Here is a 22,381-nt window from a genome sequence, read left to right as displayed (position 1 = left end):
TTCTCTCCCTCCTGGGATGGCTGCCTTTGGAGCTTCCTGCAGCCCTCAAAGCCTGCCCCCCACTGAGTGCCTTGATTCCGGTCCCCACTGACAGATGAGTGATGAATAGCTCAGACATCTGCTGTGCCTGCCATGAGCCAGGACCCCTCTAGCACTGGACTCACTGAGTCCTCTTATCAGCCCGACCAAGTATGCACTTCACACTGCCTCTTTCTACATGAGGGAACAGAGTCATAGAGGAAGCAGATCCAGTAAGGGATGGAGTTAGGATTTGAACTCAGGCAGAAATAATGATAGGTAAAGAATCCTCCTGCAATGCAGGAGACCTGGGTTTGATCCCCTGGAGGAGGGCATGGCAACCCACTGCAGTATTCTTGCCTGGAGAATTCTGTGGACAGAGGAGCTTGGCGTGCTAACATCCACGGGGTCACAAAGAGTGAGACACGACTGAGTGACTAACAAGCATGTCAGAAACGATGATAATTTAATGATAAAAGAAGTCACACCTGGGATGGCATGCTGGAAATGCAAATGCAGTAGCTGAACATGCGTTTAAACTGCCAGAAAGGAATTTTACCAGCAAAATGGACACACTGTCTCATTAACCTGATAGTGACAAGGCATCCGGTTTGGAGCTTCGTCGAGGTTGGCCATCCCTCTCGTGATGGAAAAGGGCAGAAGGGACGGTTGGAATGAGGAACGTGGGGTGTCAGATGGCTGGTGGTACAAATACATCTGAAAGCCCACATCAAACCCCTCACCAAACATTTCTGATTCTCCAGGGGCGTGTCCTTTCTTTTCTGCCTCAGAGCCCTGGGATTCAGGTTGCAGCAGAATTCAGGGGAGAGGCTGTGTCTCCACCATATGACACACCCGTGCCCCAACTCTAGTCTAAGAAGGCCAGTCACAGAAAGTCATAATGCTCCATCTGGTTGGTTTAGCAGCCAGGGTTAGATTTAAATGTTTAATCAAAATGTTCTGTACTTGGCCATAACTGATTTATTTGAAGGTCACCTTAATTTCTTTCAGCCCATGGGGGCTCAACTCAATTTTCAAGGTTGATTAACTCTTCCCTCCCTCTCGGTGATGACACCCCCACAGAGCCCTCTCCTTCCTCATCTGGCCCCGGGGCCCTCTTGGCTTCTCCTCCAGTGACACCTGGAGCCTTTGGTGTTTCCGTCCCCCTGTGGGTTTTGGTTGTCACAGTCCTTTCCAGGAACAGATGAAGATCCGCACCACCCAGGATTGCAGTCTCCCCAGCCTGAAGCTGGCTGGGAGTCTGTCCTGGTTTCACCATCTTAAGGCAAAAGTGGGCTTGGAGCCGCAGACACTGCCCGCTCCGGAGGACTGGCCACCGTTCTCCAACGGAGTGGAGGTGACACTTGGAACGTAACTCTCTGCAAATTCAGAGCCACGACATTTTGGATACAGTAGTTTCTGGGGAAGTGCCCGCATCTTGTTTAGGCCCACTTTTACCTAGATATTTGCCAAAGAATCCCGGAACTAAAATTCAGTCATTTGCCAATGAAAACCTAACTTTTAAAAGAGTATTTAACTCTGTGCTGCCTGTATGTGTATGCATATACATGATTTTACACATGCATGCATGTACACTTAAGCCTCTTTAGGCCTCTGTTGCATGCATGCTAATTCGCTTCAGTTGCATACAACTCTATGAGACACTATGGACTGAGCCCACCAGGCTCCTCTGTCCATGGGATTCTCCAGGCAATACTGGAGTGGGTTGTGAGCCCTTCTCCAGGGGACCTTGCCAACCCAGGGGCTAAACCTGCGTCTTTTATGTCTACCTGCATTGGCAGGTGGGTTCTTTACCGCTAGTGCCACCTGGGAAGTCCTAGTCCTCAGTTAATGGTGAAAAAGACCAACCAAATAAGAAAAACAAGGCTGTTTGTTCTGAACTTGCTATAGCGAAGGAGTGGGCCAGTGTCACCTGCATTTTGGCAAAGACTCAAAGGCAGACTGGAAAGTTTTAAAGTGGAAAAAAGGGAAGGTCACAGGTGTGCCCTGATTGGAGGCTGTTGGCCTGGGGAACCTGTAGGCAGGCTGACTACAAGCGGACGTCCTAGGTGATTGGTTAAGCATACAGAGTTGGTTTCCTCTGATTGGTCCTAAGTTAGAAGAGAGGACAAGGAGTAAGAAAGCTGTTCGTTAGTAATCTAAATCTGGTCATTTGGGGTCAATTGCTCTAGAATTTGCTGTTTGGCTTCTTGGATTGTCACAGGGATAGGAATCTGGCTTCCAGAAAGTCTGATTTACAGCAGACTGGCTTCCTGGGCTGTTTATTGCAGGGAGGGGGGCGGTTTCCCAGGCAGGTGGAGGCAGGCTGTGGGTAAAATCTCTATTTGTATATGTGGTGTGGCCATTGTCTTTATATATTCAGTCTCTCATAATAATATAAAATGAAATCAAATGTGTGAGTGCTCAGTCATGTCTGACTCTTTGCAACCCCATGGACTGTAGCCCACCAGGCTCCTCTGTCCATGTGATTTCCCACACAAGAATACTGAGTGGGTTGCCATTTCCTACTTCAGGGGATCTTCCTGACCCAGGGATTGAACTTTTATCTCTCACGTCTCCTGCATGGGCAGACAGCTTCTTTACTACTGAGCCACCTGGTTTGTCTCTCATGAGATATATTCAGTCTCTCATGATGATGATTTAAGAATTGGTCAGATAAGTCCATCCTTTCTCTCTGAAGGGTAGACCAGTCCATTCAGCAAGTTTAAAAGGTGACCTTATTAATGAGCAGTGATTCATCTGATTGATTCTGTGAGATCTCAAACAACTTCAATGAACAAATCTGCAAGAATCACACAGGATCAAAATGCAGCTGCCTCACACACAGAACCAAGCTCATGTCTGGCGATAGCGTGGAAATCATCCATGACCTAGATTGAGAGAGAAAACCAAGACGTCTTCTCAGAAAACTGCAGGCAGCTCCTTCGTCCTACCTTCCCTGACCCAGCTCCGCCAGTCTCACCAGGCAGTGCTACTGCCTGGATTCCAAGGGAGGAGAGAAAATTCAGGCAAGGAAAAAGGTAGCTTGGTAAGGCAATTCAGAAACATGCCTGCTTTCTTCTTGAATTATTAGGACAAATAACTCTGCTTGGCTAGACCATCCTCCCTTGTGCAGTGGCGATTAAAGCAAGGAGTTCAGAAGACTTGTCCCTGGTGTCCTGTCAGTCCTGATGGTGGGAACAGAGGTGATGCTCCTGATTCTTTGAGGTCCAGCCCAGTTCAGTGGCCTTTCTCACATCAGGAGCACTCAGAGCTTTTCCTTGTGAAATTAATTCCCGATCATTTCTAACTGTGCTTTCTAACCCCAGCACTTCCAAGGCTCTTACTTCCCCATGCACCAGGTTTCAAACAAAGGCAAGGAAATGGACCAGGGATGTAAAGGCAATGAATCTACAGCCAGGTGCTATGGATGTGGTATTGGATGACCTGAACTTTGCTCCTGAGAAAACAATGATTTGGGCAAACCATTTAATTTCTTTTGTTTCAGATTTCTTATTGGCACAATAGCATGCTATTTTACTCCAGACAGCTGGGTGCTGAGCATTGCAGACAGGCTCCCTACCCCATGGATCTACACAGAGGAAGAAGACAAGGGGGTCAGAAACTCACACACTTGGAAAGTCCCCGCAGGAGATGAGCTGTCATCCTTGGCTTCCCTGTCCCTCACCCCACTTCTGGTCTGAAGACATCCTCTCATCTCTGTCATCAGACTCTGCCCCTCCAAGTCCATCACGCAGGGGCCCCTGGGCATCCCAGGAGTCTTTACCAGCCTCCTGCCTCTGCCCCTGAGGGTCAGTTTTCACCATGCCAGCAAGGGAAACCCTTTTAAACATAAACCCATAGTATTCTGCTCAAAACTTTCCCATGACTTTCCACCTCTTCTGGAGTAAAAGCCAGCCTTCTCAACCTGACCTACAAGGCCATACCACACCCGGTCCTTGCCTCGCAGACCCCTACTCCCTCCTTCAGCTGCTGGGATCCAGCTCCCGGCGACCCTGCACCGAGACGTGGCAGGTTCGTGGCTGTTTGACCAGCACGATTATTAATGGTGTCACGACTCTCAGAGGCCCCGGTTTGCATGATGAGTTAGATGGCCACGCTGGCCACTCACTTGCCATCCTGCTTTCTCTCCTCTGCCTGGCCCCCTCCCTCCCTGGAGAACCCCTGCCGTCAGGCACCATGCCATTTACACAGCACACTCCGGGTGTGCTCTGTACTCTGACCCCGGGACCCCCTCCTCCCCTGCCCTCCTCCTGGGTCTGCTTTTCCTCCCTAGACTTCTCATCACACCAGTTATTTTTCTCATTTGTTTATTGTGTCTCCCTGCCTGCCCCCTTGTGCAGGCTCTGCGAGGGCAAGGTTTTATTTTTTTTTCCTTTTTTCAGTTTCTATTTTATTTTTTTGCCTCACCACGTAGCGTGTGGGATCTTAGTTACCCACTCAGGGATCGAACCCGTGGCCCCCTGCATTGGCAGCCCGGAGTCTTAACCACCGGACTGCCTGGGAAGTCCCGAGGGCAGGGATTTTTAATGTCTTGTTCACTGCTGTTTTCCCCAGTGCCTAAAACAGTGCTTAGCACAGAGGTGCCTGAGTGACTGGATGAGGGAGGGGGTACTACTCTGGATCTGGTGGTCAGAGGAGGCTTCTCAGGGGTTGGCTTTGAGGTTAAGGTCTGTATTGGTTTCTTCTGGCGGCTGTAACAAAGTACTACAAACTTAGTGACTTGAAACAACACAGATGTGGGACTTCCCTGATGGTTCAGTGGCTAAGACTCTGAGCTCCCAGTGCAGAGGGCCTGGGTTCAATCCCTGGTCAGGGAACTAGATCGCATATGCTACAACTAAGAGTTCATATGCAGCAACTAAAGACCTTGCATGCCACAACTAAGACGGTGCAGTCAGATAAGTACATATAAATTTAAAAAAATAACACAGATATATTATCTGATGGTTCTGGGGGTTAGAAGTCCACACTGCATCTCACTGCGCTGAAATCAAGGTGTTGGCAGATATGCACTCTTTTCTGGAGGCTCCAGGACAGAATAAGCATCCTTGCCTTTTCCAGCTTCTAGAGGTCACTCATATTTCTTGGCTCTTGGCACCTGCTTCCATCTTCAAACTCTGTGATGGTCAGTCAAGACTTTCTCAAATGCCATCTCTCAGTTCTGAACCCTCTGCCTGTCTTATCCCTGTTTTCGTTGTTTAGTTGCTCAGTCGTGTCCAGCTCTTTCCGATCCCATGGACTGCAGCACACCAGACTTCATGTTCTTCACTATCTCCTGGAGTTTGCTTAAACTGAAGTCCATTGAGTCAGTGATGCCATCCAACCATCTCATCCACTGTTGCCCCCTTCTCCTCCTGCCTTCTGTCTTTTCCAGCATCAGGGTCTTTTCCAATGAGTTGGCTCTCATATCGCGTGGCCAAAACATTGGAGCTTCAGCTTCAGCATCAGTTCTTTCAATGAATATTCAAAGTTGAATTCCTTTAGGATTGACTGGTTTGATCTCCTTGCTCTCCAAGGGACTCTCAAGAGTTTACTCCAACACCACCATTCAAAGGCATCGATTCTTTAGTGCTCAGCTTTCTTTATGGTCCAACTCTCACATCCATCCACAATTACTGGAAAAACCATAGCTTTGACTACATGGACCTTTGTAGGAAAGTAATGTCTCTGCTTTTTAATATGCTGCCTAGGTTTGTCATTGCTTTTCTTCTCAAGGAGCAAGCATCTCTTAATTTCATGGCTGTAATCACCATCCACATTTAAGGATCCTTACTATTACACTGGGCCCACCCAGATAATCCAGGATGATGTCATGAAATCAGTTGATTAGCAAACAATTCCATCTGCAACCTTGATTCCCCTTTGCAGGAAACTCACTATATTCACAGGTTCCTGGGACTGGGACATTGATATCTTTGAAGGGGGGGTATTATTCTGCCCTAATGGATAGGGTGGTCAGGAAAGGCTTCTCAGAAGAGTTGGCATTGAAGGCAAGGTCTGAAGGGCAAGGAGAAGCTCATCATGTGAAGAGCCAGAAGAGCTTTCCAGGCAGGAGAAGCAAGTGCAAAGACCCTGAGGCAGAGAAGAGCTTGGCGTTATCAAGAAGCAGAATGTTACCCAGAGAGACTACAGTATATTGAGCAAGGGGAGAGTGGTCCCCAATGAGGCTGGGGAGGGAGGCAGGAGTCAGATACTAGTGAAGATGCCGTGGTTTTGTCTCCCAGTCTAGGTCATGTATGATTCCATGCTGTTGGTTCTGTGTGTGAGACAGCTGCATTTTCATAGTACGTGATTCTTGCTGATTTGCTCTACGAAGTTGAGATCTGACAGTATAAAGCAGATAATTGCTATCCGTTGATAAGGCCATCTTTTAAACTTGATCAACTGACTGATACACCCTCCAAAGAGAAGAAAAGAAATTTATTCTCTCACAGTCTTGGACACTAGAAATCTGAAATCAAGGTATCCATAGAACACACTCCCTCTGAAGGGTCTAGAGGAGAATACTTCCTTGTTTCTTCTAGCTTCTGCTAGTTCCCGGCTGTTATCAACTGAATACCTGTCTCTCCAAATCCAAATGTTGAAACCCTAATCTCCAATGTGATGGTACTAGGACTTGAATCCTCTGGGAGGTAATCAGCTTTAGATGAGGTCATGAGGGTGGAGCCCCCATCCTGGGATTAATGCCCTTATAAGAAGAAAGACAAGATCTTTCTGTCTCTTTTTCTCTCTACCATGTAAGAACACAGGAAGAAGGCAGCCATCTAAGCCCCCCAATCTGTGCTATTTTTAAAATTAATTAATTTATTTAATTTTTGGTTGCATGGGGTCTTTGTTGCTGCACCTGGGCTTTCTTTAGTTGCAGGGCTAGTCTCTAGTTGCAGTGCATGGGGTTTCTTAGTGTGGTGGCTTCTTTTGTTGAGGAGAACAGGCTCTAGGCACTTGGGCTTCAGCAGTTACAGCATGTGGGGTCTGTAGTTGTGGTGTTCGAGTTCAGTTGCTCTCTGGCACATGGGATCTTCCCCGACCAGGGATTGAACCCATGTTGCCCACATTGGCAGGCAGATTCTTATCTACTGTGCTGCCAGGGAAGTCCAATCTGTAATATTTTATTTTATTATATCAGCTGGAACTAAGACACCAGCGGTCCTTGGCGTTCTTCGGCTTGTAGCAGCATCACTCCAGTCTCTGCCTCCATCCTCCCATGCCCATCTTCCCTTTGTGTCCAAGCTTTTCTTGTCTTATAAGGACATCAGCCATTGGATTCTGGCCCACCCTAAGGTAGTGGGGCTCCACCTTAAACTGGATTACATCTGCAAAGACCCGGTTTCCAAATAAGGTCGCATTCACAGGTTCCAGGCAGACATGATGAGGGACACCGTCCAACCCAGGACACCTTCAGTCCCCCTGTTGTTAAGACTCTCCAGGCCACCCCAGTTTCCTCTCCTTGAGCCACCCTGCTTGGAGCTACCTTCTCAGCCAGACTTTCCTGTCTGTGGGTCTGTATACAAGTTATCTCTCCTCCCCATCCTCTCTCACCCTTTCCCCAGATCTTGACTGCAGCCACAGCTATTTATTTTCTTTTATCAATAAGTCTTTCTACAATGCAGTTGCCTAGCAGACTGAATGCCATTTTAATCCTCCAGACACCTGCTTTCAGGTTCATTTCTCGCTGCAAAGTGCTTATCTTAGAAAATCTTGGAAGAATCTGAGTTTGATCTTTATATCAACTAATTCGTATACACAGGCTCACTCTCCTAAATGGTTACAGCTACCCTGAGCTGGTGGCTGACTTCAGGCCACAGTACAGAGGAGGTTTGTGCCGTACAGGCTCAGGGAGAGGAGCTGAATGATACTGGAGGCAGAATACTGTTCTCCATCATCCCCCGTGGACACTCACTGCTGTGTCCTATTAGTCAGATGACCTCAGAACCCAAGGAGGTCACTGACCATCCTCTGTTTGGGAAAGGATGAAACTGGGGTCCCAGACAGAGGTTTACAGGACTTCCTCAAAGCCACAAGTATGTGACAGATAGAAGGCTCTGGAGTGAAACTGATGAGTGGTTTTTAAAAAAAAATTTTTAATTTATTTGTTTATTTGGCTGTGCTGGGTCTTTGTTGCTGGGCAGGCTTTTCTCTAGTTGTGGTGCACAGGCTAGGGGGCACACGGGCTTCCGTAGCTGCGGCTCCCAGGCTCTAGGGCAGGGTTGTACTCGACAGTTGTGCTGAACAGGCTTAGTTGCTCTGCGGCATGTGGGATATTCCCAGATCAGGAGTCGAACCCACCAAGTCTCCTGTATTGGCAGGAAGATTCTTTACCACTGAGCCACCAGGGAAACCAGATGAGTGGTTTTTTGAGATGATAAATATATATATATATATATATATATAAATATATATATATATATATATATATATACTTTGTTCCTAAAGCTAGAGTCTAACTTAACAGGGAAATTAGATTTTATTTTCTTGGGCTCCCCAAATCCCTGCAGATGGTGACTGCAGCCACAAAATTAAAAGACACTTGTTCCTTGGAAGAAAAGCTATGACAAACCTAGACAGCATATTAAAAACCAGAGGCATTACTTTGCAGACAAAGGTCCACCTAGTCAAAGCTATGGTTTTTCCAGTAGTCATGTATGGATATGAGAGTTGGACCATAAAGAAGGCTGACTGCCAAAGAACTGATGCCTTCGAATTGTGGTGCTGGAGAAGACTCTTGAGAGGCCCTTGGACTTCGAGGAGATCCAACCAGTCATCCTAAAGGAAATCAACCCTGAATATTCATTGGAAGAACTGATGCTGAAGCTGAAACTCCAATATTTTGGCCACCTGATATGAAGAGCCAACTCATTGGAAAAGACCATGATGCTGGGAAAGACTGAGGGACAGAGGAGAAGGGGGTGACAGAGGATGAGATGGTTGAGTCCATCCCTGACTCAATGGACATGAGTTTGAGCAAACTCCAGGAGATAGTGAAGGACAGGGAAACCTGGCGTGCTGTAGTCCATGGGGTCACGAAGAGTTGGACACAACTTTGGCGACTGAACTACAACGACAAATAAGGGCATTACCATAAGATCAACAATATCTCTGAAATCAGAAAGTGGTGGAAAAACAAGCTACTTACAGCAAAGAACTGGGAATAGACAGAAGGAAGTGAGAGAGACTTCGCCGCTGGCAGAGCAAACAGCATGAATCCAACAACTTCAGCAGGCCCCATGGCCAACTCTGTGTTTGTAGTGACACCCCCAAATGGGTATACAGTGTTCCCTGGGGGTGTGTCTCAGGTGCCCATATATCCAAACCAGTCCCAAGTCCATGTAATTCACGGGAACCCACCATCTGTGAGTCAGCAACCCATCGAGAGAACCCTAAAAGAAGGCAAAGCCTTAGGGGCCATCCAGATCCTGATCGGCCTGATTCACCTCGGCCTCGGTTCCGTCATGGGGACTGTCCTTGTGGGGAACTATACTGCTGTTTCATTCTACGGAGGCTTTCCCTTCTGGGGAGGCATCTGGTTCATCATTTCAGGATCCCTCTCGGTGTTGGCAGAAAAGCACTCACGATCTTCTTCTTGTCTGCTGAATAGCAGCGTGGGCTTGAACATCGTCAGTGCAATCTTCTCCTTGGTTGGAATCACACTCTTCATCGTAGAGTTAATTATCAACACTCCCTACATCTATCCTGTGTATGATCCTCACTTTCCCACCTGGGGCAGGGTCCCTGGAATGGCCATTTCTGGTTTGCTGCTCATCTTCTGCCTCCTGGAGGTGTTCATTACAAGTCTATCTGCCCACTTTGGCTGCCAGCTGACCTGCTACCAACCAACAATGTGGGCGTGGTCATCCCAAATGTCTATGTGACAAACCCAGCGGTCATCCCAGAACCAGAGAACTCACCACCAAATTATTCTGAGGTCCCGGGTGACAAATAAGCAAACCCAAATGTTCTAGAAGCATTTTTCACTGGAACCCAAAAGAATACCCTCCCCTGATTGGGCTCCTGAAACCAGATTCTTCCTTCCCTGACAATCTAAAGGAAATATCTCTCCAATGGTGTGCATTCCTGGACTTCATTCCATTCAGCCTGGTAGTTGTTCTGTTCTTTCAAAGAGTAGACAGGAATTTAAAATGGATTTTAACAAGAAAAGGTCCTCCCTAGGGCATGCATGCATGGGTGCCTTTGTGCCACACCTGTCTAGACAACCCTACCTTCATTCTTTCAATTATTCATTCATTTAATAAAAATGCACTGAGAAAAAAAAAAAAAAAAAACAACCCAATATCTCAAAGAGGTCCCCTGCTAGTCAACATCGTGCTGGAGGCATTAGGCAAAGCAGTGAGAGAAAATAAACCAATTTGAGGTGTAAGAGGACTTCCCTGCTGGTCCCGTGGTTAAGAATCCACCTGCCAATTCAGAGCACATGGGTTCAGTTGCTGGGCTGGGCAGATTGCACACGCTGAGGAGCAGCTAAGCCCATTCACCACAGCTGCTGAGCCTGTGATTCAGAGCCATCAGGCATAAGAATAGGGGAGAAAAAGAGCAAATGTATCCTTCATAGGTGATATGACTGTGCACCTAGAAAGCCCTAAAAGTATTTTATATTTGTCTTCATTGTTATCACTTCTGGAGTTATTCATTTCTTGATATAAATCCAAATTTTTACCTGGTATCATATACTTCCTGCCTGAAAAACTTCCCTTAATGTTTCTAATAGCACAAGAATTGATTCTTGGCTTTTGTTTTTCTAAAAACATCTGTATTTTTGCCTTAATTTTTGAAAGATATTTTCACTGGGTATAGCCTTTTGAGTTGACAGTATTTTTTCTTTCAGCTCTTTAAAGATACAATTCTTATCTCTGTTCCTCTGAGTGTAATGTATTTTTTTCCTCTGGCTGCCTTCAAGATTTTTCACTTTATCTTTGGTTTTCAGCAGTTTTAATATAACAATGCTAGATTGGGGAGGTGGGGAGAGAAGGTTCTGGAGTCACACCTCCCCTTCTCTGCCCAATCTCCCACCTGTCAGCACCCAAGTTTTGTAAGGACTTGCCACCATCTGCTTGTGTAAGACAGTTACACATGGTGCGTGTAATAGCCAAGGGTCCCCCTCCAGCTAGCTCAGGTCCTAGGGAATGTGCCAGGTACTCTATGCTACACAGGGCCACAGCCAAAGGACTGTGTATATTATTGCCTCTGGCGTGGGCGGTGGAAACCCAGAGGAAGAACCTACCAGATGTTTAAACCATGTTGCTTTTCTTGTTGTTCAGCAGCTGAGTCCTGTCTGACTCTGCGACCCCCATGAACTGTAGCACAGCCAGGCTCCTCTGTCCTCCACGATCTCCCAGAGTTTGCTCAAATTCATGTCCATTGAATAGGTGATGCTATCTAACCATCTCATCCTCTGCGGGGCCCCCACATCATATTGCACCCACTTTTCAAACACTCTGCAGGATCTGTCTCAGCAGCTAACGCTGGTCCGTTCCCAGCTTTCGGGTCTTCTCCACTTGCAAATGAACCGCGCCATAAATCACCGCACAGGAAAAGGCATGCTTTTCTCAGCAGGAGGATGCGGAACGCTTGGAGACCTATATAATAAGCCGCTATCGGTAACAAGCACTTTCTCTCCCTGTTCATTATTGCTGCGCTTTAAGAGGAACAGGGAGGTCCCGCTCTCGCCCGGTTCCAAAGAGACGCTCTGAGACTGCCCCGGAGGCGGGGGGCCGCTCTGGCACCAGCAGAGACAATGGAATACATTTTGAAATGTCTTTTCCCCCGTGCGCTGCCAAACAAAAGCCTCGGAACCCTTCTGGGAATTCACTGAACGAGGAAAGAAAACGAGGCCGGGCGGTCGGAGCCACGTGCACCTCCCTCGGCTCAGCTCCCGCCGCCCGAGGTCTCCGAGGCTGCGCCTGTTCCCAGCGGCTGCGTAGTTGGGGACGCGGTCGCTAAACGCAGTCGCTCTCTGCAAAGGCTCACGCCCCCTTTGGTTTTGAAGGCGTCTCTGTTTCTTCCCATTGATTGAACCGCCCGCTGCAGAGGCCGATCCCACAGCTAAGCCTAAGCTAAGCTAAGCTAAGCCGTCTTCCTTTTCTTCCCTCCCCTCTGGACAGACCCGTACCGGGGACGCACAGCAGAGGACCTGCCTGAGCGATGGGTCGCTACCCGCTCTCCAGCATGACGTTCCCAAGGGAACACCAATTTCCCATGCTTTAAAAATTCTCCTTGGAAAAAAACAAATTGTAGTCACGAAAGAGTCCAGCCAGCAGGAACTTCAGAGATGAAGAGCTTGAAATTACGAGTTCTGAACGCATCGCTAAACCCGCAGAGTCCCTCTGATCCCTGCTGGGTCAGGAAGCCTCGCTGCTCCTAGTGCTCGTGACAGTGGTGTTTGACAGTTTGGCCGATTTGGCCCACTTGAGGGGAAAGGCCAATCTGAGTCAGGGAAAGTTATGAATTAGACCAAGTGTAATAAAATGTACGCCTTTTAAATGATCTATTTACAGTCTTCATTCATAATTCTTCATGCATCCTGTAAAGAAAGGTCTTATGAAGGGAAATTTGGGGCAGGCCCCTATCCGCCATATTTGCATGTTTGACTCTTGCTATAAATACAGTTGAGGACTTCCCTGGTGGTCCAGTGGCTAAGACTCCACACTTCCAAAGCAGGGAGCCTGGATTCGATCCCTGGTCAGGGAACTAGATCCCATATGCTGCAACTGAGGCCTGGAACAGCCAAATAAAAGTAAATAAATGTTTAAAAAAACAAACACAGTTGAGGACCAAAGTAAATCATTTATCTTCTGTCACTACCCAGAAGGAATGAAGGTGCAGTATTTATCACCGAGACACCCAAGTAAAGAAAAATTTTCTTTCATTAACTAAACTTATAAAAAATTATAAATAAACCAATAATATTGAAATAAAAATATAATAAAATATCTGTGAAAACCAAGACCAACTGATCAATTTTTTAAAAAAAAATCAATACTTGGCTATTTAGAAGCCAATATATCTTTACCCAGAATATAAAGTTCCTAACACCAGAAAAATCTTTTAACCATGACCTTTGACCAACTCTTACTAAATGTGCTTTGCAGCTAGGACTTTCTAAGAATGTTTAGAACTCAACCTCACTTGTGTTATTCAGAGTTCTTCAGAAAAGTTTGCTGAGTCAAAAATTAATTCTGAATTAAGACCAAGACTCTTATCAAGACTAAACTTGAGTTCTCCCCTCTAGTTACAAAATATTTATTAAATGTCTTTAAGGGAAAATCATTAAGTCCACTGAACTATGCATCACAGACAAACTATATGGGGCATATGTTTGTTTTTTAAATTTAAAACATATTCACACACAAAGATTTTCCAGAACACTTATGCCTAAAAATTGTGTATTTATATTAAATGTGGGCTCAGCTATATAAAATTGTTACCTTCAAAAGACATTTTGGACAAAGATTATGGAATAAGTCATCCCTCAATACCTAACTGTCTCTATGGTGTGTTTCTGGTCCCTTTTATTTTCTATTTGGGAAGTTCTTTGGTCAATGCCCACGTTGCAGACCAAAGAACTGGAGCACTGAGGTCACACACTGAGCCCGTGATAGAATTAATCATGAGCTTGTGAGCTGTTCTCTCCCACAAGAAGCCACAGTCCTCGAGGGCTCCATATCCACCCACTTGTCTGTCTATAGGACAGCAGATGCTAGATAAGCATGTGAGGTCAGTCACTTCATTCGTGTTCAACCCTTTGTGACCCTGTGGATTGTAGCCCGCCAGGCTGTCCATGGGGAGTCTCCAGGCAAGAATACTGGAGTGGGTTGCCATGCCTTCCTCCAGGGGATCTTCCCAACCCAGGGATCGAACTCAGGTCTCCCACATCGCAGACAGACTCTTTATCATCTGAGCCACCAGGGAAGTCCAAGAATACTGGAGTCAGTAGGCCATCCCTTCTCCAAGGGAACTTCCCAGCTGAGGAATTAAACCGGGATCTCCTGCGTTGCAGCCAGATTCTTTACCAGCTGAGCTACCCGGGAGTAACTAAATGCAAACTTTTTAAAAACTCTGATTTAATGTTTAAAAATGGCAACCCCCTCCAGTATTCTTGCCTGGGAAATCCCATGAAGAGAGGAGCCTGGTGGGCTACAATCCATGGGGTCAAAACGAGTCAGCCATGATTGAGAAATTGAGCACAATAATATCTCATGGAACTACTATTTATGAAATACAGTTTGGAAAATCATGTTTTCATATAAATCCAATGAGTTTTAAGAGTATGAAAAAATTTTCCTTTTCCTCCAAAGTTTAAAAAATCAAATCAAGAATACAATGGGCATGGGACTTCCCAGGTGGTCCAGTGGTTAAGAATCTGCCTTGGGATGCAGGGGATGTGGGTTCCGTCCCTGGTCAGGGAACTAAGATGCCGCATGCTGTGGAGCAACCAAGACTGCGCACTGCAGCTACCAAAGCCTGCGCACTCTGGAGCCGTTGTGCTACAACCAGAGAGTCGTGGGCCATAAGGAAAGATCCTGCTGATGCAACGAAGACCCAACAGTTCAGTTCAGTTCAGTCACTCTGCTGCTGCTGCTGCTAAGTCGATTCAGTCGTGTCTGACTCTGTGCGACCCCATAGACGGCAGCCCACCAGGCTCCTCTGTCCCTGGGATTCTCCAGGCAAGAACACTGGAGTGGGTTGCCATTTCCTTCCCCAGTGCGTAAGAGTGAAAAGTGAAAGTGAAGTCACTCAGTCATGTCCGACTCCTAGCGACCCCATGAACTGCAGCCTACCAGGCTCCTCCGTCCATGGGATTTTCCAGGCAAGAGTACTGGAGTCGGGTGCCATTGCCTTTGCCGGTTCAGTCACTCAGTCGTGTCCAATTCTTTGTGACTCCATGGACTGCGGGACAGCAGGCCTCCCTGTCCATCATCAACTCCTGGAGCTTCTTCAAACTCATGTCCATCCAGTTGGTGATGCCATCCAACCATCTCATCCTCTGTCATCCCCTTCTCCTCCCACCTTCAATCTTTTCCAGCATCAGAATCTCTTCCAATGAGTTAGTTCTTCACATCAGGTGGCGAAAGTATTGGAGTTTCAGCTTCAGCATCAGTCCTTCCAATGACTATTCAGGACTGATTTCCTTTAGGATTGACTGGTTTGATCTTTCAGTTCAAAGGACTCTCAAGAGTCTTCTCCAACACCACAGTTCAAAAGTATCAATTCTTCAGTGCTCAGATTTCTTTATAGTCCCAACTTTCACATGCAAGAATGCTCAAACTCCCGCATAATTGCACTCATCTCACACGTTAGTAAAGTAATGCTCAAAATTCTCCAAGCCAAGCTTCAGCAATACGTGAACCATGAACTTCCAGATATTCAAGCTGGTTTTAGAAAAGGCAGAGGAACCAGAGATCAAATTGCCAACATCCTCTGGATCATCAAAAAAGCAAGAGAGTTTCAGAAAAACATCTATTTCTGTTTTATTGACTATGCCAAAGCCTTTGATCACAATCTAGTGTGGAAAATTCTGAAGGAGATGGGAATACCAGACCACCTGACCTGCCTCTTGAGAAATCTGTATGCAGGTCAGGAAGCAACAGTTAGAACTGGACATGGAACAACAGACTGGTTCCAAATAGGAAAAGGAGTACATCAAGGCTGTATATTGTCACCCTGCTTATTTAACTTCTATGCAGAGTACATCATGAGAAATGCTGGGCTGGAGGAAGCACAAGCTGGAATCAAGATTGCCAGAAGAAATATCAATAACCTCAGATATGCAGATGACACCACCCTTATGGGAGAAAGTGAAGAAGAACTAAAGAGCCTCTTGATGAAAAGTGAAAGAGGAGAGTGAAAAAGTTGGCTTAAAGCTCAACATTCAGAAAACTAAGATCATGGCATCCGGTCCCATCACTTCATGGGAAATAGATGAGGAAACAGTGGAAACAGTGAGAGACTTTCTTTTCTGGGGCTCCAAAATCACTGCAGATGGTGACTGCAGCCATGAAATTAAAAGACGCTTACTCCTTGGAAGGAAAGTTATGACCAACCTAGATAGCATATTAAAAAGAAGAGACATTACTTTGCCAACAAAGGTCCGTATAGTCAAGGCTATGGTTTTTCCTGTGGTCATGTATGGATGTGAGAGTTGGACTATAAGGAAAGCTGAGCGCCGAAGAATTGATGCTTTTGAACTGTGGTGTTGGAGAAGACTCTTGAGAGTCCCAAGGAGATCCAACCAGTCCATCCTAAAGGAGATCAGTCCTGGGTGTTCTTTGGAAGGAATGATGCTAAAGCTGAAACTCTAATACTTTGGCCACCTGATGCGAAGAGCTGATTCATTTGAAAAGACTCTGATGCTGGGAAAGATTGAGGACAGGAGGAGAAGGGGATGACAGAGGATGAGATGGTTGGATGGCATCACCAACTCAATGGTCATGGGTTTGGGTGGACTCCGGGAGTTGGTGATGGACAGGGAGGCCTGGAGTGCTGCGGTTCATGGGATCGCAAAGAGTCGGACATGACTGAGCAACTGAACTGAACTTTCAGATTCATACATGACTACTGGAAAAGAAAGCCACAGCTTTGACTAGGTGGACTTTTGTCGGCAAAGTAATGTCTCTGGTTTTTAATATGCTGTCTAGGTTGGTCATAGCTTTTCTTCCAAGGAGCCAAGAGTCTTAATTTCATGACTGCAGTCACCATCTGCAGTGGTTTTGGAGCCCAAGAAAATAAAGTCTGTCACTGTTTCCACTGTTTCCCCATCTATTTGCCATGAAGCAATAAGACTTGATGCCATGAATGATCTTTGTTTTTTGAATGTTGAGTTTTAAGCCAGCTTTTTCACTCTCATCTTCCGTTTTCATCAAGAGGCTCTTCATGACCCCTACCCCTGTCAAACAACAGGGAGCGAACACAGCCCCGCCCATCAACAGAAAATCGGATTAAAGATTTATTGAGCATGGCCCCACCCATTAGAACAAGATCCAGTTTCCCCCGCAGTCAGTCTCTCCCATAAGGAAGCTTCCACAAGCCTCTTATCCTGATCTGTCCGAGGACAGACAGAATGAAAATCACAATCACAGAAAACTAATCAAACTGATCACATGGACCACAGCCTTGTCTAACTCAGTGAAACTATGAGCCCTGCCATGTAGAGTCACCCAAGATGATATAAATAAATACAGATGATAAAATAAAGATAATATAAAAATAAAGTCCTTCTTTATGTGTGTGTATATATATATAAAGAATACAGTGGACATAGTCTAGAAGAAAATCTTACAGGCTGAAGTTAGGATGCGTGCGTGCTAAGTTGCTTTAGTTGTGTCCGACTCTTTTTTGACCCTATGGACTGTAGCCCACCAGGGTCCTCTGTCCATGGGATTTTCCAGGCAATACTGGAGTGGGTTGCCATGCCCTCCTCCAGGGGATCTTCCCGATCCAGGTATCAAACGCAAGTCTCCTGCATTGGCAGGTGGGTTCTTTACCACTAGCACCATCTGGGAAGCCCCTGAAGTCAGGAGGTTCCTGGCAAATCATTTGATTTCATGTCTCCAGGTCTTGATCTCTTGCTCCCTAAGGTTCAAGGTTCAGCTCACACCAAGATCTGTGACCTGACCTTACACCTCATACCATGGTCCTCCTCCGCAGCTACAAGGCTGCTCCACATGGGCTCAACACGTTTTTGCTAAATGAATCAATGACCCTAAAAATACAAATGATGTGGCAGTGTTGGGAGGAAATAGGAACAGGCATCTCTGTTTAAAGCACAAGCATGAAAGAGGACATTTATTGGGCTATTAACTTAATCTGGCTTTCCTGTCTTTTACCTATGCAGTAATATATGTTGTAATTTCCTATTTGGGGCTGACTGCAGAGTTTGCTAGGAGCCGAGGAGAGAGGAATAGTGGCTATCTGTGTGCTTCTACTGACACCAAAGGTCTATCATGAAACTGACACTCCCAGTGCAGTCTCACTTCAGATCCGCTCTTTTGGTGCAAGAAAGGCTCATGAGGACCTGTCAGTAATGGGGCAACGAGATATACCAACTACTGACTGAGTCTTAAATGCAAGTTTTTCCTCTCTTTGTCTGACCCGTGCCTAATTTTGCAGGTATGGATTAGCAGTCAATTGCTGGTAGCCTCATCCTGCTTAAGTGCCCCTTCTAGGATGCCCTGGCCAGCCTTGTTTTGTTTTTCTTTTTTCCTTTTTTCTTCTTTTTTTCAGTAATGATTGTAGTTTTAGAAGGAAAGGTTGATGATCCTAAATAGATGGTCCTGGTCCCCTACTGCAGTTCCTAGGGAGGGCTTGTGGCTCTACTTTTAGGAAAATTAATTCCTTTTTTCCTGTATAGCTTTTGAAAAGGCAAGATGGGGATTTTGTGGCTGTTGATGTGTGTGTGTGTACTGTGTGCTTAGAGTCTTTGCAACCTTATGGACTATATAGGCCACCAGGCTCCTCTGTCCATGAGATTTTCCAGGCAAGAATGCTGGAATGGGTTGCCATTTCCTACTCCAGGTGTTCTTCCCGACCCAGGGATTGAACCCACATCTCTTTTGTCTCCTGCAATGGGAGGCAGATTCTTCACCACTGCGCCATCTGGGAAGCCCCAGGTGGCTGCTGGTACGTCTTTCTAATACATACCTGCAAAATTAGACATGTGCTGCAGTTTGACACATGGTAACAAGATTTTAGAGGCTTCCCTGATGGCCCAGTGGTTAGGACTCAGAGCTTCCACTGCTGGGGGCATGAGTTCAACCCTTGATCAGGGAACTAAGATCCCACAAGCTGTGCAGTGCAGAAAAAAATAATAATAATAAGATTTTACATTTTAGAGAGTAAAATTCATCCCCTGTCCTACTACATAGTAAGCCAGAGCCCTTCACCAAACATGACAAGCTGCTGTTGAATTTCTTCAAACACCAGGAACCACGTGGAACCTGGACACACCTTCAGCTTGCAGGACACCTTCATATCAGTGTCCTCAACCCCCTTTCCCTCTTCTTAAAAATTAGCCTCGATTTTTACCTCTGAGGAATGCTAGTTAGTTCATGGTCCAGGAGTCACACAGGCAATCACCCTCAGGGCCCCAGAGGCTTTGGTGAGGAACCAGACTTCATTCTGAGTGACGGGGAAGCTGGTGAAAGATTAAGAGGTGAGGCATAGCCTGGCCTCACTTACATTTTAAAAGGATCATTTCATTTGCTCTGGAGACTATTTCCCTGGTGCAAGGGCAAGAGAATGGCTTGGGTCATAATGGGCAGTGGTGGGTGGAGGAAGAGCTGGACCGACTCTGAATTAATTCTGAAGATAAAGTCAGTGGGATTTGCTGATGAACTAGAACAACTTTTGCCCCAATTTTTAGATCCCTGCTACTGCCTTATCTACTGTGCCAGGTAGATAAGGTTCTGCCTCATATGCATTACTCAAGTCAAGACCCATTTTCCTGCCCAAATGTTACGTGGTCAGGGCAACCCCGTTGGCTGCACCGACCTCCTGCCCTAATCTGGCAGCGCTGAGCTAACTGCACAAACAAACCCGAGCCGCCAATTCCACTGCAAGTGTTCGTGCGCATTCGATGCGTGTGTGCTGCAGCCTTATGTAAGAGACTAGATAGGAACTTCCTCGGTGGTCCGGTGGTTTAAGACACCTGCTTCCAGTGCAGGGGCCGCGAGTTCAATCCCTGGCTGGAGAACTAAGGTCCCACATGCTGCATGGCATAGCCAGATTTTCCAAAAATAAAATAAAAGCCTAGATGGATGGCCACAACGGAAATGCCCATTCATAGATAAATTATGGCACACCCAGACTCTGAAAACTGACACAATTGTTAAAAAGAAGGAGGTAGAAATATACGGGTAATGGGAAAGATGTCTGCCACATAAGCATTGTCAGTAAATGAATAAAATGCATGAAAATATGTACGGTTTCTATTTTTATTTAAAAAGCATGATCTAGAAGGAAATGGCAACCCACTCCAGTATCCTTGCCTGGAAAAGTTCACAGAGGAGCCTGGCAGGCTGCAGTCCATGGGGTTACATGACTGAGCATGCGTGCATGAGGGTGGAGGGAGATGAGTTGGTAGCAATAAACCGGTAAAACTAAAAAAATAAAATAAAAAGCATGTGCATGAGCCTAGAACAGAGAGCTGGGAGGATGCATACCACTGTGATCGGTAACTCCCCAGGTGTGGGAGGGCCGAGGGGGAAAAGGACCATATATACTCTGTGCTGGTTGCTTTTTTTTTTTAACAATTATTGTGTTCTTTTTATAGTAAAAAATGAGATCTTTTTCCCCCACAGGTCCTGTCCAGCTCTTGCAGGAGCTGGAGAAACATCTCTGCCCCTCCCCACACCCTCCACCTCTTGTTATCTCTCCCAATGCTTTGCTCCTCTAGTCCTGCCAGGCAATGCCCTGCCAGGCTGCTTCTGGCTCCCAGCTTTTGGCTTCATGCCCTGGACTCCATTAAAGCCTCTTTTCCATCTGGCAGTGCCCACAGTCTGCCATCTGGAGACGGCCCTCACCCCCAGATCCTACCCCACCAGGCTAACCTGACCACCCACTGCTCCTGGGCCCCCTTCTCTAACCCGGCCCCCATGCCCATGTCCCGGAAGGTCTAAGACACTGATACACTTTGAAGTGCTTCTCTGCTGGGAAACTTCCAAGGTTTCCATTGCCTGTGAAATAAAATCCAAGCGCTCTGGCAGGGCAATAAAGGCCCTTTGCAAAACTTGGCACAATGTCCCTGCCCACTTGGGGCCATTCTGATTGCCGTTACCCAAGCTCAAGCCACACCATGCTGCTCAGGGTTCCAAACATGCCACACCCTGTCGGCCCTGTGTACACCTTTCCTCAAGGAGCCTGGGATCGCTCCGCACTGGTCCTTAACCTCCACCCCCAATTACTGATCCCAGGCAAACAAATATACAACTGTCAAAGCCTGTGTAAAAGCCCCCTCCTCCTGGAAGCATTCTTACTCCTTACTCCTGCAGGAATAGTTACCCTCTGCCTGCTCTGTATTCTGTTGCATTTTGTACATTATGAGATCAGTCATAGCTTAGGAATTAAAAAAAAAAACAAACATAGCCTGTGGGTCAAATCTGGCCTGCCACTGATTTTTGTGGGCCTGCAAACCAAGTGTGTCTTTTACATTGTAAATGGTGAACAAAAATCAAAAGGAGAACATTTCATGACATATGAAAATTATATGAGATTTAAATTTCAGTCCATGAGTAAATTTGATTGGAACAAAGCCACACTTCTCTACTTGGTTAATGAGTGTCCATGGCTGCTTTTCATGCTACAGTGATAGAACTGAATAGACTCTATGACCGCAAAGCCTAAAATATTTACTAGCTGGCTAATTTTTTGTGCTCTCACCTCACGGCGTGTGGGATCTTAAGTTCCGTGACCAGGGACTGAAACCGCCCCCAGCAGTGGAAGCACGGAGTCCAGGCCACTGCACCACCAAGGGAGGCCCCACCCGGCTTATCATAGAAACATTTGCCAGCCCCCGGACTGCTCTGCTTATGTATTTATATGTCAGTTTTCAACAAGACATTAAACTCATAAAAACAAGAATATGCTGTACTTCCCTGTCTATCAAAAAGATAGCCCTTAATACTGTATCCAGCATGTAGCAGAATTTCAGTATTTAGTGAGCAAACGCCTAGCTGTGCTCTCAAAAGGGAAATATACCAGGCTCCTGATCCATGGAGGAAATGTTGCCATAAAACAAAGATCAATGCCAGGTGTCACTGGGATCAGTGGTTAACATTATTTTCATGAAGTGGAGAGAAAATAAAACATGTCACCATCTCGATTCCATTCACAATTTCTACTGATTAAGGACAAAAACAAAGACATAAAACAACAAAAGAAAAGTTGCTTTTCAAGAAAAATTCCCAGGCTCCGTTCATTCCACTGATCTTATTATCCTAACGCAGGCTCTTTTAGGAGGGACTGTAATTATCTAAGACTTTGCTTCAGATACACAGGGCCTCTCCATATCCTCTCTCGTCACATCCAAAAAGCGGATTAGTTTCTGAAGTTCCTCACAATTTTGTCCTACCCCAACCCATCCAACCCCAGATAGGAATTCTCTCCCCACAGGCAAATTGGGCTCTACTCTCCCCAAACACCCATCTCCTGCCAAGGCCACTGATCGAACTCTAAGCATCCTTGAAGACCTACCTCAAGCCCACTCCTCCTTCCTGGAAGAATCTGACTCCTCTAGGGTTCCAGGACGTGTGTTAAAAACAAAGCAATTACCCAGTTAACATCAAAATACCCACAGACAATAAATGCTGGAGAGGGTGTGGAGAGAAGGGAA

At 46.2% G+C, this 22,381-nt stretch overlaps 1 protein-coding gene and 1 long non-coding RNA gene across 2 annotated transcripts in view; one reads left to right on the top strand and one right to left on the bottom strand.

Annotated features, from left to right (window-relative positions):
* Positions 1–22,381, bottom strand: part of LOC129641298 (uncharacterized) — a 50,933-nt gene that overhangs the window by 13,896 nt on the left and 14,656 nt on the right. The gene's annotated exons all lie outside the window — the stretch shown is intronic.
* Positions 9,145–10,325, top strand: LOC129641297 (membrane-spanning 4-domains subfamily A member 8-like). The gene has a single exon (XM_055566019.1). The coding sequence runs from the start codon at positions 9,240–9,242 to the stop codon at positions 9,909–9,911; it is 672 nt and encodes a 223-aa protein (XP_055421994.1). The 5' UTR covers positions 9,145–9,239; the 3' UTR covers positions 9,912–10,325.

This window comes from Bubalus kerabau, chromosome 1 (assembly GCF_029407905.1).
Source record: "Bubalus kerabau isolate K-KA32 ecotype Philippines breed swamp buffalo chromosome 1, PCC_UOA_SB_1v2, whole genome shotgun sequence".
NCBI lineage: Eukaryota > Metazoa > Chordata > Mammalia > Artiodactyla > Bovidae > Bubalus > Bubalus kerabau.
The sequence above is the reverse complement of the archived record's forward strand: the minus strand, read 5'-3'. Positions and strand labels throughout refer to the sequence as shown.

Excerpts from the sequence above, each read along its gene's own strand:
- LOC129641297 (XM_055566019.1), top strand. The coding sequence starts at position 9,240 with ATGAATCCAACAACTTCAGCAGGCCCCATGGCCAACTCTGTGTTTGTA.